The 23854-nt window shown below is 41.1% G+C and overlaps 1 protein-coding gene across 4 annotated transcripts; it reads right to left on the bottom strand.

The window, feature by feature from the left end:
- Window positions 1-489: 489 nt before the first annotated feature.
- LOC134514676 (uncharacterized) lies at window positions 490-23734 on the bottom strand. 4 transcript variants are annotated; one of them, XM_063332781.1, is made up of 10 exons: window positions 23496-23581; window positions 13724-13937; window positions 13342-13632; window positions 12412-12533; window positions 11171-11309; window positions 10185-10306; window positions 8333-8443; window positions 4003-4109; window positions 2511-2601; window positions 490-1016 (listed from the first exon to the last, which is right to left on the bottom strand). In XM_063332781.1, the coding sequence occupies exons 3-10, from the start codon at window positions 13508-13510 to the stop codon at window positions 900-902; spliced, it is 978 nt and encodes a 325-aa protein (XP_063188851.1). In that variant the 5' UTR covers window positions 13511-13632; window positions 13724-13937; window positions 23496-23581; the 3' UTR covers window positions 490-899. The 4 variants fall into 4 exon arrangements, with proteins under 4 accessions (XP_063188851.1, XP_063188852.1, XP_063188854.1 ...); XM_063332782.1 differs by lacking the exon at window positions 13724-13937 and having other exon boundaries at window positions 23496-23617; XM_063332784.1 differs by lacking the exons at window positions 13342-13632; window positions 13724-13937 and adding an exon at window positions 22522-22588 and having other exon boundaries at window positions 23496-23591.
- Window positions 23735-23854: the final 120 nt, after the last annotated feature.

Raw genomic sequence — 23854 nt, 5'->3', positions numbered from 1 at the left:
GTTCTTCAGCTGACTAAAAGCTTCACATCCTTAGAACGTAAAATCTATATATAAATGTGGTGGGCGTATGTGGATCTTTTCTCTCTGAGGAGGCTCTGTTACGAATTTCCAATGTTTTACGCCACCACCAAGCCTCTGCTAAGCCGTGACACCTGTTCAGAATTTTCAGCTTCTTAACCCCTTATTACACTTCCTACCATCCTCAGCAGAAGCGCAGGAAGTGGAACAGAGTCCTGTTGTCTTGGACTTGCTGTATTAATTCTCAACGTCTCCTTTTGGTATTTCACATTAATAGCCACCTGAAGGACAACTAACTAAATGGAAGGACTTGCTTCTCATAACTGATGCCAGTAGGTGCTCTGGTTATCAAGCAGACCCTGGCAAGGAAACCTACAAATTCCATAGGAGGAACATTAAAGATAATACTGTTAATAATAAATATTATTACTGATAATAATAAATGGTCTATACCAAAACAAAACAGCAAACTCTAATGTACCGCAGCTTGTAGGTAACATTATGCTAAATGCACTCTTATCATTCACATTAATAATGATTTGCTGTTCTTAGGTTTTATATATTAAGCAAACATTAGCAGTGCATAATGCTAGAGAACAAAAATTCTTTTAGCATCAGTATGTAGCCACTCTTTCTAACATTTCTGCAAAAATTAAACCATAAGGATATCCCCTAGCTAAAAGTCAATATACTCTCTTGAGACAGAATGCCTCCGTAAGAAAACCTGTTTCAAATGACTCTTTTTCATTACACACCACAGATAGGACACAGATTAATCACAATAAGAATTTTGACCTGATTTATTCACACAAATCAATCCCAATTCTTTTTAGACCTAAAATATATGTTATTACAAGGATACTGGTAAATTTTTCCAGGTACTAGAGAATCCTGTATAAATGTATTTGTTCAAGTGCTTCTCTGTCAACATCCTTTTCCATATACACATCGTAGTTGAGCTGCATCTCTTCAACCCATTGGCTGAGCTGAATATTTGTCTGAAACAATGAAAACAGGTCCTTAAATTAATACAATGTTGAGAAACATAGCAGGAGTCCCAAGGTCAGTACAACATTAAGGTGGCAAGACATAGTAAGAGTGATTAGACATTCCAACTCACGCAGCAACAATAAATTAATTTCTGGAAATGCCATTTAACTTAAATAGGAGAGAATAAAGATAACTTTTAAAATTTATCTCAGTCAATAGTCCAGATATTTTGCTAGCATGTTACAACTGCTTCTCTAGATGCATCTGTGTAAGCCTCAAGCATCCTGATCAGAAGGCAACATTTTGACAGAAGCGTTGAGAGAGCAGCTAACTGTACCATGGAAGAACCACAGGTACTTTCTTGTTTCACACCCAAGGAGTATTGTATTAAGGCTACAAAGGGCTTCTCAGCTGCTCTGTAACTACTGCCTGCTCCAAGAAAAAGTCAAATGACACCATTGCTGCTCCTGGGACTGAGGATCTATTTCACCCATCAGCATACCGGCAACAAGTGATTCGATTTCTCTAAAGCAGACAACTGTGGTGAGCAAGCCGCTTGATAAATAACCTTGTCACGTATGATCAGCGCTTTGTTTCATAACTAAAGGCAGCCCACATAATTTGTCTAGGTATCATACCCATTAACAACTGTAATCTACCGATGACCTACGGCAGATGGACACAGAGCAGAGGCTGTCCATCGGAAGTGGTTACTACTCAGGGAACAGCAGCAGCAGCACAGGGTGTTCAACACCTTTGAAAGATGCACTGTTGCCGTGTTCGTTTCCAACTGCAATTTAAAGCTATGTCACTGATCCAGGACGCCTGATGGTAATCACTTGGCTAGTTGGGAGACCACATCTCTCCCTAATCTGTACTTCTACCAGCTCATACTGCTGTATTATGAGTCATTTTCTGTGCTGACGACAGGTCAGAAGACACGAGTATCCTCAGGAATGGTTCTTCTTTAATATGTTCCTTTCTCCCACTAGCTTAACAAAACAGTTTGTCATGTTTCAAGGCCACGTGCAAATGTAGAGCTAAATACGGAAAACATTTCAAGGTTTTGCCTTTAGAAGTTTATAAATATGTCTGTACTACTGAGGTTGTGCCTCTATACCTGGAAGTAGTCTGATGGAAGTGGATTTGATTATCACAAAACTTACTCACATCATAATATGGCTTTGATAATGTTTTGTGGGGTTTTTTTAACCTCACATCTAAGGTATTGTTAATAATACACGATAATACAATGATTCACGCAGCCTATTGATATAGGCCGGGATTTCCATTTGACAAGTGGGGACAATCAAAGTACAGGAAGATGTGTCAGTGGTCGACCTGAAAATAGAATCCAGAGTCCTACATCTTTTAATCTATGCACAAAATTACACGTCCGTCCTCACAGAAATACTCACAAGCAGTTAACCCAAACTACAGAACTGCCACTTTTCACAGAAAGTGACAAAATGTGTTGGCTAAAACCGGCTGATGGAACTTACCTGGAGCTTTGAGAGCGATTCTTTGAGGCTTGGAACTGTCACTAATAAGGACCCTCTTTTCCTTACATTAAAGGCAATAAATTCCCAAGCTCTGAAACATATTTAAAAGTAGGTCACCAACTTTTAGGAAAAAACCCACATTTGACATAAAATGAATATAACACTTTTACAGTTTAGTGGCTAGAGGTAGACTAAGCTTAAAGACTTGCTACACGTGCTTATCAGTCACTATTAATATCTAAGCGAGTATCTTCGTATGAACAAAATCGAGCTTTGTATTAAAAACAGAGGGAATACATGGTCTTACAATGTTAGATTTTGTAACTTTTTAACTCTGACACATACAGGCATGTCATTTTGTACTGGCAACACCTTCACTAGGTGCTAGGACTAGGATTAAATATTGACATTTCGTCCCTTTAAACTTTTGGTTTTGAAGAAAATCCAGTCTCTTGAGTGCTCTGATTTATTAAGCTTAACAACAAGCTGCTCTTTACATACATACTTTGCAGTTGTAACAAAATACTTCAGACATTACCAATCAGAGTATTTAAATATAGCCCCCAGCATTCTTTTTTTCTGATTTTGCAAGTCAGATCATTTCTCACAGCACTGCAATTCAGACTAAAAAGAATTTAATTTCCAGCATTCTTCAAATGTCATTTGTCTTCATGGTACTAATGCAACATTCAACCTGAGTTGAATTTACCCCTGAGTTCTTGAAGAATCAAATGAATTCTCAGTCATGTGCCCGGACACAAATCTCCTGGTCATTTGAAACACCCACTACCCTTCACCCATCCACTCTGTGCCTCTCTGGTTGGCATTACCACCTGGTATCAAGGCCAGTAGGACAAGCCTTAGCTGAAACTGTTAGTGAGTATCAGACGGTTGGCTGGGACGGTGGAGACACAGGCACCCTTTCTTTTTGACTGCCCATTCTAAAGGCACAGTAACTTCGGACAGTAAAGTTATTTACCTTTTAAACTGATACTGCTGGATTAGCAAAAGCTTATCTGCGAGTGTCTTGTACCTGAAAGAGGAGAACCTTAGCCACGCGCTTATTTGCTACCGCATCATTATGAAGATATAACAGAAATATCTTTAATAACCATGTTTTGCAGTGCATCTGTATTGACGCTCTGACATGCACAAGTCAGTGACCTGTCTTCTTTCTGAAGATTAACCTTTATGCTGATATAGTAACTTCAGATCATTTAGCAGCAAGATACTATTTTAACTGATCAGTGCAAGGATTCAGGGCAAGGTTTGGGTAAACAAAGCAGCAGTGTTTAGTGGGTTTAACAACAAACAACTGCTGTAACACCGTAGCAGTTAAGCATAACAATTAAATGCAGGCAGTTTAAAACAATTTCCTTATGTAATTTATGTATGTGACTTCAAAAAGCACAACCTTAAGGTTTTCCATAACTCCCAAGGTTACACACGCATTGCCAAAGAAATAGATTACTTGTTTGGACACATAGCTTACCTGGCCTGTTCCTGTCTGTCAAGAAAATATTCAAAGACATTATTCATTACAACAACATCAGCCTTCTGAAGAAGTGAAGCCTCAGTACAGATGTCTGCGTGAACCACCTGAAGGAGAAAAATTTCACAAGGCATAAATTAATTTAAGAGACAAATACAGCCTTCAAGTAGCCATGAAGCCTGTGAACCTAATACAGCACCTGCTACCACCATTTTGAACCAGTCACAAAACTGGGTATTTCACTGGCGTCACAGTAGATAAAACTGAAGTAAATAACCAGAATAGGCTTTAAAAAATGAAAATATCAAAATTAGATTTATCTCCTCTAATTAAAATACTCAATTCATTACATTAAGTGAAATAAACTACATCTGGCTTTCAGTCTAGAACACCGTGTGCCGTAAAAGAGGAGATGATGTATGCGATGGCTGTTACATTTCACTTACTTATATTTTATCACAAATGCTCATTGACTTCAGGAAAGGAGCTAAGCTAGCTAAAGCTTTTTTGAGGATATTAAAAGGCATACCACAGGCTCGGTGGGTTACTGAAGGATTATAGCTAGAAAAGACACGACAGACCCAGGTTTGATGGCTGAATTCTCACGACATATATTGAGACTGGAAATGCTGGAAAGGCAGGATGCTCAGTGGCACTGGAGGACAGCGAGTGCTTTACCTTACTAAACAGCTGCCTCTCCAGTCAGCACAGGAACTGGTTTGATTTCATCTACCCTCACCTACCAGAAAGGATATTAGCACATCGTGTCATTTTCAAACAGGTGAGATTATAGTGACAGGAGAATCTGGGCGCTCATTAACACTCTGACAAGATGTGTTTGATTTCCTTTCAAACACGGAGAAATACATCACATCCTAAATCTGAGAAGAAACACAAATGGGAACATCTTTTGAAGGGATAAGGGAAAGAAAGCCAATCTGAATATCACTTGCATTCCACAATTTTTTTTGAAAGTGCAATCTGAACAACTTCTTTTCTTTCCTGTGTGACCTATTACTAGGTTGTGCTGGAAGTATACTAACATAATGGATTCAACATTTCACATTTTGTCAAATCCTTTCAAAATTGGACCGATGTAAAAAGGAATTCTTAATTCTGACAGAAAAGCTGAATGTTAGTATAAAAGATTAAAACACTTATATGTTGAAAAACATTTTGCCCACTTAGCAATATATCAATACTTCTTGGGAAGGTAAATTATGTATTCTACTTCATAACTAACACGCAAACTGTGCGGTTCTGATCGACAGAGGAAACAAATACTACCACCCCTGCAACTTGTAACTGTTCAAGCGTGGAAAAGATGATGAGTTGCCGCAGTTTATGACTCTGGTTCATGCTATCAGAATGCATTATAGCCACTGCAATTCTAGCCAAATATTTCAATATCACTAATAACAGAAAGAAAACTCTACCGTTCATAAAAAAATCAGGCATCACAGCACTTAATCTTTGAGGGCTATATTCCATGGGTTCTCTGCAAGCGCTCCAAATCAGTAAAACAAACAAACAGCTTTATCTCCTTAAACATATTACCATGCCAAGTTCTTCACCACCGCCTGTAGTGACTGGAAAGGAAGCACCTGTGTTCCTTCACCTTACCCAGAACTGGCAGGTTAGTATTTGAAGGTTCCATCTCATTGAGAAACAGGGACAGTTCAGGTGTCAGAATGACTGGTCAAATTCCTATTTTCACCTCTAGTGCGTGGACATCTGAACTATTTATCCACTAGTTCATGAAAGTTAAAGCTTTTTAGGACAACTAAGATAGCGATACAGTGCACTGCAAACTGTAGCAGTACAGGAGCTGATTAAGAAATTGTTCAAGCATTCAGCCAGCAGAGAAAGAAGACAGACCAGTCAGGTCACCACCGGCAGTCCTAAATACAGCAGGTCCTGGCTGTCAAATCATGTCCTCTGCATAAAGCCACCACTAACTGTAGATTAAAATGAAAGACTATAAAACTGGGGTGGTAGAGGTATCATGTATACAGGCTTGACTGCTGCCTGTTACACAGGCGACAGCCTCCTGCAGTGGGGCAGGACAGACAGCAAAGGGCAAAACATGCCTCAGCTAGATCTGCCAGAACTCACGTATCGGAACCCAGATTCGCCTAGACTGTAAGTGGGATTTGGATCACTGTTTCTGAGGCTAAACAGACATTTTACTTTACTCTCTTATTTTCAAGGGGCAAAAATAACAAACCTACAGAATTTCTGTACAAAACCACTGAGCAGCAGACCTTTAATCCAAACACAAGTGACTGCTGGACTGTTCCGCCAGTAGACTTCTTGCACCAGAAGAAGTCATAATTAGCACTAAACTTTCTTAATGGCCTACTAATGGCAGTCCTAATATTTTAAGCCTCAACTCAGAAAGATGCCTAAACTACCGGGAAACTTCGAACATGTGTTGATGTTTCCTTGACTTGAATAACACTTAAACCTTAAGTTAAAATTAGCCTGCATTTACAGAGTAGGTGACCGTGCTGACTAAAGCGACCTAAGCACCCCATTCTCCCAAACACATCCTCATTCCTCTTGGGGAATGTAGGACCACATAAGCATGTGTGGCTGCACCATGAGCCAGATCCAGGCATTGCTCCGGCCAAAACATCACTGTTTTTGCTCCGTTCTTTTTCAGCTGGACCATTTCCCTGACCTGTTTGGCTGTGTGCTGGCACAACAGAGGGGGCAGCAACTGATTTTAAAACAGTTGATTTTCCCTTTCATGATTATGGGCAATTTCTCAATTGAGGTCTCAGCTTTCCTAAAATCTGTTGAACTGCTTGCTTACTTTCCTCTCAGCATCTAAGTCTTTGCTCAAATGGCAAATGATGCTGAGCAACTTTCTACGTACTTCAACAAACCAAATGCTGAGCAAAGAAACACAAGGTTCACTCAGAGATTTAGTCACTAAAGATGTCATTCTCAACTGCTGTCCTTTGGGATTGTACTCTAATAAAAATTCATAATGTCCTGAAAAAACAATTATTATTTAAGATGGTCTCTTAAACGTTTTTCAAATTTGTGTCATAAATTATCAGCAACTGGATTCTGACTATTTTTCAAGCTGGTATGTATCTCTAGAGAGGATTCATTTGGGGGTGAAATAAAAATCTAAGATTGAAATGTTCAAAGCAGTGTGATAACATGAGTCACATGATGAAATTAGCGTCTAATGAGACTCAAATAGCTAAGTCCCCAGGCACTGCTTTGAAAACATACTATCCTCTTATCTTTATGCTCTGAAATGAATACTTCAGCAGAATTACAAGGTGTGAAGGAAAAACAGAAAGGCTTATAATAAAGAATATACAATGCTGAAAAGCGTGCATATAGATCTCCAGCTCCACTGAAATAACTTGACAGAGTTCCTAACTGCACTTTCAGACTCATCACAATAAGGTGTTATGAACACAAAACATATGCAAAACCCAAAGATTATGGACAAACTGGCAGCAACTGGGACTGAACTGGGCAACCCAATGATACTGCTTACCCTGTATTAAACACTTCATGTTTATTATTTCTTTCCAGTTTAAAATTGGTTACTTTAATTCCCGAGAAATTACCACATCCAGCAGTTTGTGTGACTCCATTCAAGAGCACATGCACACAACACAGGACTGAAGTCCGTACTCTACCCAGCATATTCTACTTACCAACTTTTGCTGGTAACAAAATAACTGGTATTCCCCAGAAAGGAAAAAAAAATAATTTTTTTTTCCTCATTAAAATAGTAGTAGTTATTTCCATAATGGGACTAGGGAAATGGTTTCCATAATGATAGCACATTATTTGAAACTCATTTTGTTTGTGGAAGGTACCTATGCGTTGACATTCCAAGAAAGGAAATACCAATAGCCGTAAGTCCTTTAGGTGTTCTTAGATGCAAATTTGCAAATCCTGCAAACATTTTTCTGCTAGCGTTAATGAAATACAGACACTTAGTTTTGTTACTCATTACAGACACTCTTTATACACCCAGTTTCGCAAAAGTTAGTGGCAATAATGTCATTGATTTCACTGGGAGCATCAGCTAAGATTTATCTGTTTTGCGTAAGCCAGTAGGTAAGTCCACTCATGAAAAAGGCTAAGTGATTAAACACATGTTATCATATTTTGATAATTTCCCTCTTCCTCTCTGCTATGAGATTTTTTTTCCCCCTAATGCAAAGCCTTTGTTTAGGACCAAAACAAGCAAAGGCAGAAACAACTTCTCAGAATGCTGAATTACCATCCGCTCACATTAACAGGATACCTACAGTGGTTAAAGATATATACGCTAAACCAGATATTTAGTTACCTTTATTCTGTCAATGAACTGGTATTTTGTAACCATCATTTCTTGCAACTGGCAAAAGTCTGCATTCATTTCTACTCCATACAGTTGGGATGCTGAGCTATAAAGATAACCCTACATTAGGAAAAGGAAATTTAGTAACTGTGATGCCTTTAAAACAAGTTCAGAAATTTCAATTAAAATGGAAAAAATAAAACATAGGTTAAGATTAAGAAAGGATTTTAAAACAGCAAGTTGAGAAATGTCTTTCAGTGGACGTGACATTTTTCAGAGCTAAGCCCCCGATTTGGCAATTCCCACTTACATCTCATAAATTTTAATAAAAGATCCAAAATGACTCATCAAAATAATAAAAGGAAAAGGAAAGCTCCAACCTCACTTCAATTGCAAAATATATAGAAAATAGTCTAAGAAGGAAAAAAGCAGTACAAACCAAGTTACAAAAATAGTGTGAAAGGAAAAGTCTCTGCATATTTTTGTTTCTTGGGAGAATGGAAGAAGAAAATAGCAAGAGAAAAAAACTAAACAATGAGACATACATATAGTCAAAGTGAGTAAAAATGGAGGACAACGTACCAGTACTATAATGGGATATTTTGGTACAGATTCTTTGTCAGCACCTCTGAGTATTGTATTACTGCCATTTTCAGGTGCTTCATACAGGTACATACGAAAAAAGAAAAATTATCTCTTTATAATAAGACCAAAATAATGGTTTCAGTTTCAGACTGAGATTTTGGAAAGTTGCTGGAGATGTTAGGGGGAAAAAAAAAAAGTACAAATACTTGAGCCTACAAGGCCCTAATGAAGACAGCGCTTTAAGTGCCATTGTCTCTACTGAACACCATAATTACACTTTGCCAACAATGGCAAAGGCAAACAAACAATGCTAAAGATACAGAGTATCTGAGGTGTCTATGTACTATAATCCAACTATTAAAGTTTTCTGAAACCATTCAACTCAGAAAGCAGAAAAGCAACCTGTGAAGGTGAAGTCACCTCTCCTCCAATACAAGCCAAGAGTACGATTAAAAAGGAGAAATCTTTTTTTAAAACATTTCCTCTGCTTTATCTTGAGACTATCTTCTACTATAACAACCCAAGCATTTAAGTCCTTTAAAACAAATTCAGGCTAGCAGAAGTGTTACCATTTAAGGACCCAATGCTGCAAATATTTACAAATGGGAGTAACTTTCCTCATTTGAGTAGTCCCAAAATTAGATTATTCAGATGAGCAAAATAACATGCTCAAGCGTTTCCAAGATTGAGCCCTAAACAGCCATTGACTTTTCTAAGAAAGTTGTAATGTGTGTTTTGCATTGCTGTTGGCCATATGTTGCACCAGCCATGCCAAAAGCAATCAAAATTGCACTCAAGTTTCTCGATGAACTATTTTATGTGCATTTTAAAATGCAGAGCAGGACAATATGTTTTTGGAGACAAATTCATATCAAAGTCTTCCTTTGTATAATTTAACAGTTTGTCAGCTTCATAAGGGAATTTAACATAGCTAAGCTATATATAGACATGGTCAAGACATAGAGGACAAACTTACTTACGAAGGAGAGACAGAGCAGGAACTAGCAAAAGAGCAGCTTGTGTGACAGCAATATGCTACTCTGTTGGACAACAGACTTTTCCTCTCCATAAGCAAGATCTTTTGTATTCCCTCTTGTGAGGAACAGAACAAGAACTGAAATCGCTAGTAAACAGCACCTTATACTGTTCAGAGAATCAGATCAGAGGTGCCTCTCGGAATGACCCGTCCAAGATGGAGTAAGGAGAGTAGGCGGTCAGAGAAGAGGAAAAATGTTTGCAACAGTAATAAAATAGGAATTCCTGTGCTGGAAGTTACCGCAAATAGCACTGCACCAAGCCTGGAGCCAACGTCAACCACTACCTTTCCTGTCAGGTCAGGCAGTACATGTTGATAAAGAAACTTCAGTTCCATGAGGGAAAAGGAATGCGAAATAAACTCTGGGAAATAAGAACAGAACAAAGGTGTTGGGTGGGCAGTACTAACTACTGTGTTATTAACCAATGAAATATTCATCTGAAGAGTTATCATCACTGAAAACCCGTACGGTTTCTTGCCTGAACTAGTGTTGGGGACCCTGGAAAACCAGGGTTTGCAGATCAGAGGTAGCCTGCCAAGTAGTCTGGCTCGAGTCTGGGGATTCCTTCCCTTACATGGAGAATTTTGAAATCCTTCATGAAACTGAATTACCTTTTTCTGCACAGTGATATATATTAAAGAATACAAAGATCAGTAACTTGAAATCGTTTAAGTGAAAAAGGAAACACGGTATCTAAGGCTCAACACAATTCATGCAAACCTTTTTACGGGCAGATATATTAAAAGCTTGAATTTCAACTCCAAGGTTTTAAGGAACGGAATGTTCTCCATATAAACCGTTCCTCCTTCAATGTCTGTGCTATACTGGCAACAGCACTGATCTGTACCACACCACACAAAAGCTTTGAGGCAGATGGTGCTTTCTAGTGCTTTTCAGCATGTGAGAGGAGACTGAGGCTACTGCATGGACTCCTGCAGTATTGTCATCCTCTTGCATCTTCCTTTTCAGTGGTACATAGCCCTGCCTCTTCCCTGCCCAGTTTTTTTTGGGCAACTAAGGTCACTCATACACTGCAAATTAATTCAACTTACGTGTGTAGGAGTCTCCCCTTCCATTGGTTATGGGAAATAATTCTGGCCTGCGTACTACACCAGTCTGGACAAAGTCCTCCATCAGCTAGATGTTGTGTTGTCCATCTGAGTCACTGCACAAACCAGTTTAGTTAAACCGAATTTGTTTTTCATGTTCCCAAAAGAGCACTTACCTAAAGATGCAGTCTTGTATGAGCCACACTCTGTGCAATAGCTCCTACTCATTTTCCCCTCCTCACACAATGAATCAACAAAATCATCATCATAAAGGAATGCATCAACATGAATCATGGGCAGTGGATGCTGGTGTATCTGAGAAGAGGAACAAAAACCAGGAAAGGCATAACCAAGTCTCTTATTTTCACTTATGCTGTTACACAGTTAATTGTCCCACCCTCCTACCTTTCCCAAAATCCCTGAAATCCACGTTTTTCCCTACTCAAAAGTTACAAATCAAAATTAAACTGCACGTAAACTGGATCATCAAATTCCACTGAAATAACCAGGAAGTGGAAGCTGACAAAGGAAAGCAAGCTGGTTTCAACAGCTGAGTAGGAGACCTGCTGGGAATTTTGTCTCCTTAGTGCTTGCCCGGCTATAAAGGAGGCAGAGGCTAAAGGAAGCTTTTTCTCTGTCACTTTAATGACGAGAATGTAACTTAAATGTAGGAGAAGGGGCAATTTTGGTTCTCAGCTTCAACTGTCTGAATATTTTCATCCTCACGCCTTATGCCTCCATCTAGAAACACCCCTGATTAACACGGGTGTCATTTTCAATCAAAAGCATACCAGTTGGGATGCTTGCCTTCTCATCATTTCAAGGGGTATAATCTTCATCCTCCTACTCCTCTTTCCTCCCTCTCCCAGGCTTGCTGCATGTGGCCAATCAACTTTTCCCGTTTAAGAGCCACACACTACTTTTCTGGGAAACGCATTAACTTTCCACCTATACTGACAGCTCAAGTAGAAAAGGTGCTCTCCCCTCCCACAGGACTCACAGCCCACCTCTTTCTGAGCCATCAGAACCTGAAAAGAGCTGGAAATCATTTCTGGGCTGCCCACATTATGGCAACAGCAAAACACTGGCCCTGTATTTCTGTTTTCGTTAAGGGGGCTGCTAGAGCCCATTATGGAGCTAGCATTAAAGAATCGCTATGACAGGTGCCATACCACACAGAATGAAAGCTGTGCCAAATAACTTACGATCAAAGTATTAAGAACTATGAAGCAACTTTCTTGGGGTCACGCGATCATGCAGCAACAGACCTGAGAACCAAACTGAGATTTTCTATACCTCAACCCAGCGCACATTCTCTATTATGAACTACTACTAAAACTGTAGTCCCCAGTACTACAATTAAGTCCCCAAATAAATTATGTGGTTCAGCAAAAGGAGACCATAAGAATGAGCTTACTTTTTGAACAGCTTGATGTTCCGAATTAAACATTGCCTCGATGGGTAAACGATTCCGCAAATCTTCAGCGATATTTTTGAGCACAACATCATTGTTACTCACCACAAGCTCATCAAAGTCATCTATAAATCAAGACAAACAAAAACCCCTGAACAATCATATGCAGATCATGTGGACTAAGTGATGACCAGTACAATACAGTTGCAAGACATAAACAATACCAGATGGATAAGGTTTTTATTTGAAATGCATTTTTCAGCCTTTGTTAGCTTTTCCAGCCAATGACAGATTTGGATTGTAATAACTTTGCCACTTAAAATAAACGTAGCGCTTTTTTGAAATCTCAAATTATTTTCATATTTATAAACTTATAACTCACATATGATGGTCTGGGCTGCCACCAAAGTGATACTGTTTCAGCTTAAGATATAAAAACATCAAAGATGTTTTTGAACTATTGGAGAAATTACAAAACTCATAGTTGCCTGAATGCAGGCTTTTTTTTTTTATATACAAGTTTCTTTTTATACATACCATCTTTCTAATAAAGCGGTTACAAAAAATCAGGGATAATGCACAGTTCAACAGTTCAGCTTACGATACATTTTACCCAACTTAAAACTACCAAAATATTTCAAACGTGAAAGAAAATAGGAATGGATGTAAAACAGTAAGTTTTTGCAAAGCCACACTGTAAATTCTTGCTATTTTTTCCATGATATCCCTGCGTTACTTTAACACCTTTTTTTTTTTTTAAAGGCATCTAGAAAAAAAGATCGAAGGATCCTTGGGAAGTCACCAATCCTTTCTTCTTCCACGGCTGAATCAATAGTCACTACTCCTCCAGACTATTCTTTTAAAAAAGATTGTTAATGCTGGAAACTCCACAACCTCCCTTAGCAATGTACTGCAGTGCCTGACTACACTTACTATTAAAAAGGAATACTTTTCTTAATAACTGATCCAGATTTCCTCTGCCACAATTTAAACTCAGTACTCTCAGTCCCACTTGCGATGGAAATAGAGGCGTTTGCTCCTCTCCTGTATATAGCAACTTGAGCAACTTTTTAGTTCTTTGAAGACTTATCATGTGTCCCATCAGCCTTCTTTTCCAGAAGAAACAAGATCCACCTATCCAGCCCTTTCCTGCATTTTTTCTAGGAGTCTGATCATTCTCCTCACTCCCTTTTGGATCTTCTGGACTCTCTCATCCCTTATGACCTGCAGTTTTGAGAACCAGACACATTAATCCAGCTAAAGGTTTATTTGCACTCTCTTTTCACATCTTGCAGCCAACATCCTGCTTACACACCCCAGTTTCATGTTAGCTCTCTTGCCAGAGTACGATGTTCCTAACTGACATTCAACACGAGCTCTGCTGTACGCCTGTACTCTGTTCCCTTTCTATTACGTGTTCCTCAGAAGGAGGACTGGATGAAATTCCTTTTTGTTCGGACATCTCTCTGCTTTGAGGGCACTGAACTGGTTCTAATCAAAAAGGCACATCTCAGGTCAAAACTTCATACCTGTAAAAGAAACAAAACCCACACAACAAAAAGTAACCACAAACCTAATCCTGAAAAATATACCAAACCCATCTATTGATTCTTGTCTAAAAATAGACATGTTTGTCGTCTCTTCCCCACCCCTTCTGGTTTGTTTCTTGTTTTATTTAGACTGCCACCATATTGGGTAGGGAGCGTGTTTTTCACTTGTATCACTCACCAAAAGAAGACCTGACAGCTTTTAGAGGTGTTAAAAAACCAGTTAATGTTTGTTAGCATTGCTGTCCCAGGTGGGAACATTAGTATAGACAAGCTGGATGGCAAGCAGGTTCAAAATAAATCTAAAAATCACGCTACAAGTTTATCAATGCTAATATACTTAAGCTTTCCTGTGGAACGCAGGCAATGCTAGAAACAGTGAGAAATTTTAAGGCTAGTATAAGAAACAGAGGCCAGCTAAACTTTTAACTGTGAAATGCTTCTGAAATGCTTTTTGCTTAAGCACTGCGGTGAGAATAATATGATTAAAGAAACCCTCATTCATTAGTGCAAGACACTCTCAGAGTATAAATGTAAATGGTTCTTGCAACATGTCCCGAAACCGACTCCAACAGATAATCCTGAATCCCCCATAGTAAGCAGCAGAAACTTTAAACCACCTGGATTCCCTTAACATATATTTGGTTTATTATTTATTAAATGTATAGCACTAATGCTGCAAGGCCCTGATGAGCACAGTACCATTGGTAGTTGTTATATGGCAGGAAGACAATTTGCTGTTCCAAAGAGATCACAATTAAGCTCTCGAGAACCTCAGCTCCTAAAGAGATGGAGACTTTGCACTGAGGAACACAGGAGGGACAGAGGCGGCAGCTGCAACAGCAGCAGCAGGAACAACACAACAGGTGCAACGCGGCAGCTCCAGCTCGTCAGCATTTTAATTTGAAACCTCTAATGAGCGCCCATCTCCTGTTAACATCATGGTCCATCCAACAGCTTGTAGATTCGCTACGAACACCCCAGCAGCGGCGAGTGATTTTTCTGATGAGGTCAGGGAAGATTTCTACTGTTGTGACACAGCAAGAAGTAAACCCAGAGATTATGGGAAGGGAATTTAACTGTTTAACTGTTTTTAACTTTTTGCTTAACTGGGACCATCAGCACCGTGACAGGCCCTCAAAGTACAAAGGAGCCAGTTTGGTGAGGTGGATCTGAGGAAACGAGAAGGAGAAAAATTGTGCTACAGACAGAACGAGAGAGAAGAAAGCTGATATTAGCAGCTGTACAGACCAGTGCCTATGGGCAATAAGCCCCTACATCTGGCACATGCTTTAAAACAATACTATTACTATGCAAGAGAGCTCATCCAGCTGTTATACTGCCTGTTAAGAGTATCAAATTCATATATAGCATTTAATGAAATGCAGGAAGTGTTCATAGACCACCAGGCCAGCCACATCCCACTGCAAATGCAGAACTTCAGCTCCCTTTCTCCCAGAGCTGGTGCGTCAATAGGATCTGCTCCCTCATGGCCTGGGTGACCTTTTCTGGCCAGCAGTCGCGGTGGACAGCCCTCCCGGCTATTCGGTGTCCAGCTCTACAGTGGAGAAACGGATACTTTCCGTGGGAGACAGGTAGCACATCCATCTTCTTCAAATCCAGAACACCCCTTCCCTGCCTCGACTCCCATTTCTACAATACTTGTCACAACGCTGACCGCCTTACATGGGGCCCTCTGAGCTCTTATGAAACCAAGTAGGACACAGAAGAGTTCTTCTGGATGCTCTGTATGAAACAGGTCCTAAGGAAAATTTTACAATACATACGGAGCTCAAATGAAAAACTGTTGAAAATACTGATACTGAAAAATAGATGAATGAAAACGCTCCTTCCCAACTATCGGTTAATACTATATAGCACAAGCATGCAGGAACAGAAAAAGAGAAGGAGGTCTGAAGAGACTCCTTCCGAGGTGACACACAATGGCAGCTTCAGCAGAAGCTGTGGATGCAACGCTCCGCGCCTGCGTGTGTGGCCTGTGACTGAACTCAGATGCTGAGAGTCGCCTCATTCCTGTCAAAGAAAGAAACAGCAACAGCTACCGCAATAACTCATTTACTTTTGCAGTATGTAAATATTTATGGATCACCGTCAAGTATGGAACACAGGTGCCAAATATGAAAATAGGCATTTCTGCCTCAGACCGGTACAGTTTTATCAACTCCACCCTTGTGTTTAACAAACTGTTCGCTCTTGAGAACCTCACTATCACCTCACAAGGAATCTTCAAAGAAAAAACCAAAATAGAAAACTATTTTTGATACCATTTCAGTGCCTGTTACATACATGAAATGGAGAGTGTGCAAGCCAACCCCTGTGTTCATTGAACAGACAACTAACCAGGAAAGAACCCTTACAGTTCATGACATACTGCAAGATGAATCACAATCATTTGTTTATGGAGGAAGTCTGAGCGCATAGTGTTTGTATTTTACTTCAAAAACCGGTTCCACTGGATCTACTCAACACATATTTATAACATTTAATTAACACATTGAAAAAAGCGAAGTTAACACCCTGGTGCTGTTTAGCCTTTCCATGGCAAATACAACACAAGCTAAGAAAACATCACTAAGCCTTACACCGGATAGAGAGCACCGCTACACCAACATCTAAACAGCCTGGCACTGTGAAATACATGACTGAAGACAAACAATATGATTTCCAAATGACAACAGAAGATTACATGTCACGTGGAAAGAAGAGGACTTAGCAAAGGCAACCACAACAGCAAGCACCTTACGGTTTTCTAGATATATATTCAGCCTCCCAGAAGTTAAAAGCAAATATTAACATCCATGTTACTTAGTATAAGGTTAATTTAATCATTCAGTGTGTTTAATGATACTGAACAAACAGGTTAAGGAGGAAGTCTCATATCTCTAAAATGTTACTATCTCCTTTTTTGGATAAACAATTTGAGATGCAGTCTGTGACCTCAGTATACCAACTTCTTCAGGAACTCTGAATACTATTTCTATCCCTAAGCATACTTAGCTATTGGTAGAAAGTAATCAGCTTTTTCTAACAGGAACGTAATCAGAGCTTATTTTATTAGTTCTTTAAGTCTTTTACATTCATAAATTGAAAGAAGCTACAAAGTTAAATTTTAAACAAAGTAAGTCACACAGCTATTTTGCAATCACTAGTTTTCCCCACCACTATTAAGTTTCAGTGACTAACAATTTAGAAGTATTTGGTATTCTTGAGCCCCCTCTTGCAGCAGTATCATTTGTCACAACAAGGGAAATTAATGCCAATTCCCAAAGTCAGTGATTCATCAAATTACAGGTAACATCCCATTGTAGTTTACCAAACAACAGAGAAGTGGAAAAGATTTTCGGTATGGCATAATTTTAACAAAGAAATGCATTCCAGTTAATGTGGCTCCGCAATGCTATTTTGATCTCTTCTGAAAGGACACTTTACTTGGATAAATCACTTCTATCAATATGGATATGAAGCCTTGCAGTAAATTGCTTTTTTACACGCACAAAAAAATTACCTACTATACTTGTTGCATTGCAGAAACCCACGCTTTCATCCTTTTATAGAGATTCATTCCACTTCAGTTCTACCTGCAGTGACAATAGTACTGAAAGGAAACATTAAAGACCATTTCCTGTAAGAGAGTCAAGTTTTTTCTTATAATATTTCCTATTCTTGCCTTGTGAAAATCATCATCTGATAATTTTAACTATGAGGTCTGGGAACACAAAAGCACATAATTGAATACGCAACAGAAATACATAATAGAAAAAGCTGGACAAACTTGGTCTGTTCCTAAGAGTACGTTGAGAAGTTTCTTCTCCATATGCAGAACACGGTACTAAAGCAGCACATCCACCGTGGCCCGATTAAGTCAATTTTCTCAGATACCCTCACTCACTGCCTGATAAAAGTCCAGACTTAGAGCACTGACTGCCCTCAACTTTAAAGTCACAAGACTGAATCCTATGCCAATTTCTTAAAAGGCTAGTTTTCTCTCAGTACAAGTGAATCCACAAGAAAAAAATTAATTTGTACTTAAGTATATGTTGTTTACCCTTAGAGGAATTGCAACTGTTTATTATTCAACAGTTGTTTTGAGAAATGCATCACTGTATGAACAATCAGTACTTCAGACCAGTACATGACTTTGAAATCTTAGCTTTATATTTAAATGTTTCTAATGAAATGCACAGAATGGAAAAGGTTTGTAAGATTGTTTTATTTTACTGTTACATGACTGAATAAAAAAGGTAAAAGCTAGTATCAGAACAGTTTTAGCCCTGATGAAAAAAATATTTTTTAATCTATCTTAGACCCTGCGACAGTACATGAAAAATCATAAAGGTTCTTCTTGTGACCTTATCTGTACTTCACTGACATGAATTGAGAGACAGACTTTTGTAATCTGCATTAAAGCTCTAAGTACAGCAAAAGTGTTCAGTAGTTGCCAGTAAATTGAGTGGTTTGGTGACTTCAACCTCAAACTTGAAATTAGGATTCCTGTATTTACTTCCTCTGATTCCTGTTATCTCTGTTCATGTACAGAGACAGCTTGATCAATTCTGCTTTCACTGCTTACCCTCTCCAGCACCTATTCTTACCAAATACAACTTCTCCTGCTACTGAAAAGTCTTATGAGTTTGGGCAGTGGAGGAGGGAGAGGGAATATGCCCATGCACACATTTATATAGAAGCTATACATCAAATGCTGAGACCCAACTGGGAGGGGATCTTCAGGGGGGTTTTCCCAAGTGGTTTGAATTAGCTCTTGGGCTTCACCCAAGTTTTCTTAGCCAGAACTTCTGGAACGTGGTTATTGCACAAGGATATTAAAGCATTAATCATCCTATTATAAAAAAGTTCAGTTAAGACACCAAAGGTTCCTGTTATTCTTTCCAACTCTTATTATTTCATTTTCTTTGAGATCTAAGACTAACTAAAAAGAAAAGCTGGAATGCAAGTCACCGTGAAATGACGTACATTTCACTGCAGTGTGTGGGAAGAGCTGTCTGATTGCGAAACAGTGAAGCAGTGTTGCTAAGCAGCTGCCTTAAAACAGTAACGTCTTCTCCCATCATACGTAAAGATTTGGAATTTCTAAAATTCGCAATACCAAAAAAAAAAAAAAAAAGAAAAAAGAAGCATGACTGGTTATTTTATTCATACAAAGAAGAAAATGAATAGCATCTTGCATACACTTACATTCCCGTAATTACTAAGGAAGATTAGTCAGAAATCATTAGAGTGAGAAGCTGTTCAATGTTCGCTCAGTTCCACATGCATAAGAGTCTTTACTTTAGATAAGATAACTTGTTGACTATAAAGTAATCGGGCTCTTCCATGGAAAAGTTTCTCAATAACATTCCATGCATACAGCATGCAAGTCAGAAAGCACCAACCAAGTTAAATTAATAAATAAGGCTGTCTTTGTGACAACGCTAATCCTAAAGGGCAACTGCTTTATGCAGGGCTTTACTCGGAGGTTGCACGTACACTTTACTTGAGAGAGAGGCGCGAGGGAGGAAAAAAGCCTGACTAGAGCTAACAGTGGAATCATGCCCAGTCCTCCTCAGCTGGAACTATAAGCTCAACATCTTGACAGCAACAGGAATAGGATGGCAGTAGGAGGTGGGGTGGAAACCCACACGCCACAGAAAAACAACTTGTCTGTGAGGATGCCATTTTTGTTTCCATTTATCCTATCCTTGTTTGCTCAGAGTTTTTTTCATTCAGAATATTATCTCCCCATCCCTACAACTCTCTTTCTTTTGCTCATCAGGGGCTTGTTTCTTTCCTACATCTGTATTGCAAAGACCAGGCTTTTATTTTTGTGCCGTACAAAGATCTGGTAACTTTTTTAGCATCTCCCATAACACTGTTTTCTCTCTGCACAGAGAGAATCCCAAATTCCCTAGCTGTATTCAGGGTACAGCAGCAGCAACCTAGGTACCAGCTCCTCACTATCCTTTGTCCAACCAGTTTTAATTATTACAGCACTATCTAGGTGTTACAATGGGGAGTACAATTACTCAAATGCAACATTCGGGGAGGGGGGGGAAACACAGTAAAAGTTACTGTCAGTATATAGCCACAGATGCAGCTCAGAAAAACAAAACAGAGAGAAGTGTCATCAAGAGTGCTGTGTTGGGGACATCACCCAAAATATTTGCAACTCCACGGAAATTGCAAAAAGGGCAAAGGAATGTGACCTGCTGGACAAATGTCTCTGCTTACTTACTGTTCAATGCTGCAGGAAAATAAAACCAGTGAGAGAGAGAGAGAGAGAGATATCTCTTTTTACTCCAGTCCTGTATTCGGCTCAGGGTGAAGAAAAAGAAAACTGGAGATAAACCAGAAGGACACAGCCATTCAGAAAAAGCAGAGTAGAAAAACATGAAGAGGTTAATGGCTCAAAGAAGCAATGAAACACATCTTAATCAGGTAACAATGAAAAGTTCTTACAGATAAGCACCAAGCTTTCTAATTCCCTCTTCTCTACCATATACCTACATGTACACATATAGGCATGTTAGAGGGGGAGACTGCAGCACCTTAAGAAAGCACAAAACTTAGGGAAACATGAATACTTTTACTTAGAACACCATAATCAACAGTTTCAGAAACTGGTAACTTCTACAAGCAGTAGCATATAGACCAAATTCTATAGGCTCTAATTTTCTCCACAAACGTGGCAATCTGTGGAATAAAACTACCCGAAGTCACACATGTGCCAAATGACACATGTGGGAACAAACAGTTACCTATAGCTTTATACTGCACCAGCACCTGGCAAAATACAATCACAAACTGTAAGAAAACGCTAAAGATGCAACTTCTGTCCCCTGATCTGCAGCATATGAGCTAAAAAGAATGGCAACTACAAAGTTAATCATGTTAGTTTTAAGATGAGGTACATAGTGAAGCAGCAGCAATCAGCATCGATGCACGCAATATAAAAATGAGACACAGATTGCTCAGGTGTACCAAGCACATAGTTCAAAATTTGGAACCCAATCTACACTTTAGCTTGCATCTTAATTATGAAGAGTAAATATGAAGCAAGAATGTGTATTTCCTTTCACTGAAAGACCTAGGCATGGATCTAGATTATTAAAATTCAGAAAAAAATATTTGAGAGATCATAATCTAATAAAGGCTAGGAGCCATAGTGTACTTGTCTTTCACAGAAACTATCTATCTAAGAGAATTTTTGGAAGCTGTAGCATAAAAAGAAAAATTTTAAAAGTTATTAATTGAGACGGGCTTTTTGCAAGTCTACATGAACTATGCCATTGGCTAAAAACTCCTATGGTAGAGGTAAAGCATGATCATAGAATCAAAGTGGAGAAAATAGTAAGTAGGTGCTTCCTAATTGAAACAGTTAAGCGTTTTCAAGTTTTCAAGCAAGTTCCCATGTGCTTTACTGTATTTGTAATGGAGTCAGCAAGCTGAGAAAACCATATATGCATACCACACAAACTAACATAGTGTAGAACGAGCCATAATGATTTACATTAAGTGAACAAGCACTGTGAGTGACTGCATATGAAATTCAATGAGATTTTTAAATTAGAGCATATTGGATGGAAGATACAGTAACCCAAGCATCGTTTAGCAAGCAGAACACGCTACTGCATCCAGAAAAGGACTCAAAAGGAATGAAATATTGCTTATAGCAGATTGCTCTATCATTACATCTGTACAGGCATATCTGTAGACATATACATGTGTATCTATACACGCGTACAAACACACAGGGAAAATCAGAATGCTTAGTTACAGTTAACACTAACTACCTCCATTGAACTTCAGCCTCCAAGTCTTATGGAGTCTCATCTCTGCTCTAATCGTGAAGGCTGGCTTGCAGATGCTCTGAAACATCTGGCAACGTCTTTCCTAGGAAAGAACCCGTTGGGGTGGGAGGGCTATGTGCCCACCAAAGAGGGCAAGCACTGCGTTCCCAGCTGGTTCCTCTCCCGCAATGCCAGCAGAGGGCCCACTCACCCAGAGAAGGATCTTTCCTCCTTCTCCCCGAGTGGCCGTGGGAGATGCGAACCACAGGGCAACCGTGAGTTTGCAGTTCTAAGTACCTGGACAGCTGTACAACTTCTAGGTGTCAGAGCTGGCCTCTGTGCAAGCCCTCATGTGTTTGCTTATGAAAATGTTTCCACCCTAAAGCAGAGGTGCTGCAAAAGACCCGAACGAGAATAACGCTAACACAACAGGGCATGACCTGGGGAAGTAATGTATTGTATGACAGTTTTTTCCCACCCAACGCATGATCACCAGGCAGTGGATTTACCGTTCCAGCAGGCAACGATTAATAAACAGGATACACATTTATTGGCTGCCTGAGAGTGGACTAAAGGATTTGGAGGGCCTTCAAGATTCCTATCTGCAATAGCAAAATGCAAATATACCCACAGATCAGGCAGCATTTAGTCAGTTTATTCAGTATGGCACTACGTGCCCACAGCTTTGGTGCACTGCCTATATTCAGGTTTCCCATTGTCATCTTTTTGTTCAGTTGCAAATTAACAGCTTGTGCACTGACCCACACTTCCTTTCTTCATCTGTCATGATTGATTGCCACTTGACTGCAGCACGTTGATGAAATTATACTGAGGCACAAACATGAAAGTAAACAGAAAACTGTTAAGATGATATTAAGCGGGGAAAGGAGTGTTTGCAAATCAGCTCAAACCGCTGTTTCCAAGCTTCTGAAAGGCTGTGAACACGTGTGAAGTTGTACAAGACAAGACTAACGTCTAAAAATCCCTCGACATGCCAGGAGCGGAGTGCCTCCGTACGACCTCCGACTTCCCGCGCTGGAGAGTCTGAGGTTACCGCACCCCCCAGCTGCCTGTCCCCTGCTCTGCTGCCGGGGGCGCCCGTCTCCGCGGCACGGCCGGCGGAATCGCCCTCAACTTGTACCTCTGCCGCGACACTCGCCACCCCCGGCCTGCTGTCAGCTCCGGCTCAGGCCGACGGGACAGGCTGCCGGCCGCGGCCGCCGGGAAACGGGCGGCTTCAGGCACGGCTCACCCTCCTCGGCGTCGGAGAGGGCGGGCGGCATCAGCCGGGCTGCCCCGCCTCGCGAGTACCGCAACCCACGCCGGCTGGGCCGCCGGCTCCCCCGCAGCCCCCTCGCCCCGGCCAGGGGGCTCCATAACCGGCGCGAGCCCTGTCAGCCTTGTGCCACCGGCAGAGCCTAACGCAGGCCCAGGGAGAGGAGCGCCCCAGCCCGGGCACGGCTCCCCTGAGCCCAAGACCGGGGACGTCCCACCATCCCCCCAGCGCCTCGCAGGCCCGCCGCCGGCCCGGCCCCAGGAGGGGGCACGCCCCCGGCCCGCTCGGTGCCAGCACCGTAACGGGACGGGGCAGCCAGGCCACAACGCCGAGAGCGGCTCTCCCGGGCGGAGAGCGCCTCAGGCCCGCTACGCCCACAGGGCCTCCCCCAGCCATCGGGGCCTGCCCGCGGGGCTCCACCAGCTGCCGGGCGGCAGCACCGGGCCGGGCCGCGCTTACTGGTGTTGCGCATCCAGTGCAGCAGGCGGGGCAGGTCGGCGGCACACGTGCCCCGCACGGCGGCCAGCACCGCCCGCCGCGCCGCCTCCAGCTCCATCGCGCCGCCGCCGCAGGGGGGCGCCTCCCGCCTTCCTTCCGCCGCAGCCGGAGGGGCGGCCGCCAGTGCGCATGCGGGACGCCGCCACAGCCCGCAGGGAGCCGCTGCGCATGCCTCGTCCGGCCGTTAAACGGCGCTCTCTCTCTCCGCTCATGCGCGGGCTGCCGCGCCGCCCCCCCCCCCGTACCCGGTCCCGCCTCCCCGCTCGGCGCCCACGCCCGTGGGGAGGCCCTGCCCTTTCCCCGCCCGCGGCCGCACCGCC

The sequence above is a fragment of the Chroicocephalus ridibundus genome, chromosome 4 (genome assembly GCF_963924245.1).
Source record: "Chroicocephalus ridibundus chromosome 4, bChrRid1.1, whole genome shotgun sequence".
Classification (NCBI taxonomy): Eukaryota; Metazoa; Chordata; class Aves; order Charadriiformes; family Laridae; genus Chroicocephalus; species Chroicocephalus ridibundus.
The sequence above is the reverse complement of the archived record's forward strand: the minus strand, read 5'-3'. Positions and strand labels throughout refer to the sequence as shown.

Bases quoted from the DNA above. Each gene is read 5' to 3' on its own strand.
- LOC134514676 (XM_063332782.1), bottom strand. From the start codon at position 13,510: ATGGGACACATGATAAGTCTTCAAAGAACTAAAAAGTTGCTCAAGTTG. The intron at 10,307-11,170 runs GTAAGTGCTCTT...CTTATTTCCCAG, and splicing joins ATACAAGACTGCATCTTTAG to AGTTTATTTCGCATTCCTTT. The intron at 4,110-8,332 runs GTAACTAAATAT...TTTCTCCTTCAG, and splicing joins AGTTCATTGACAGAATAAAG to GTGGTTCACGCAGACATCTG.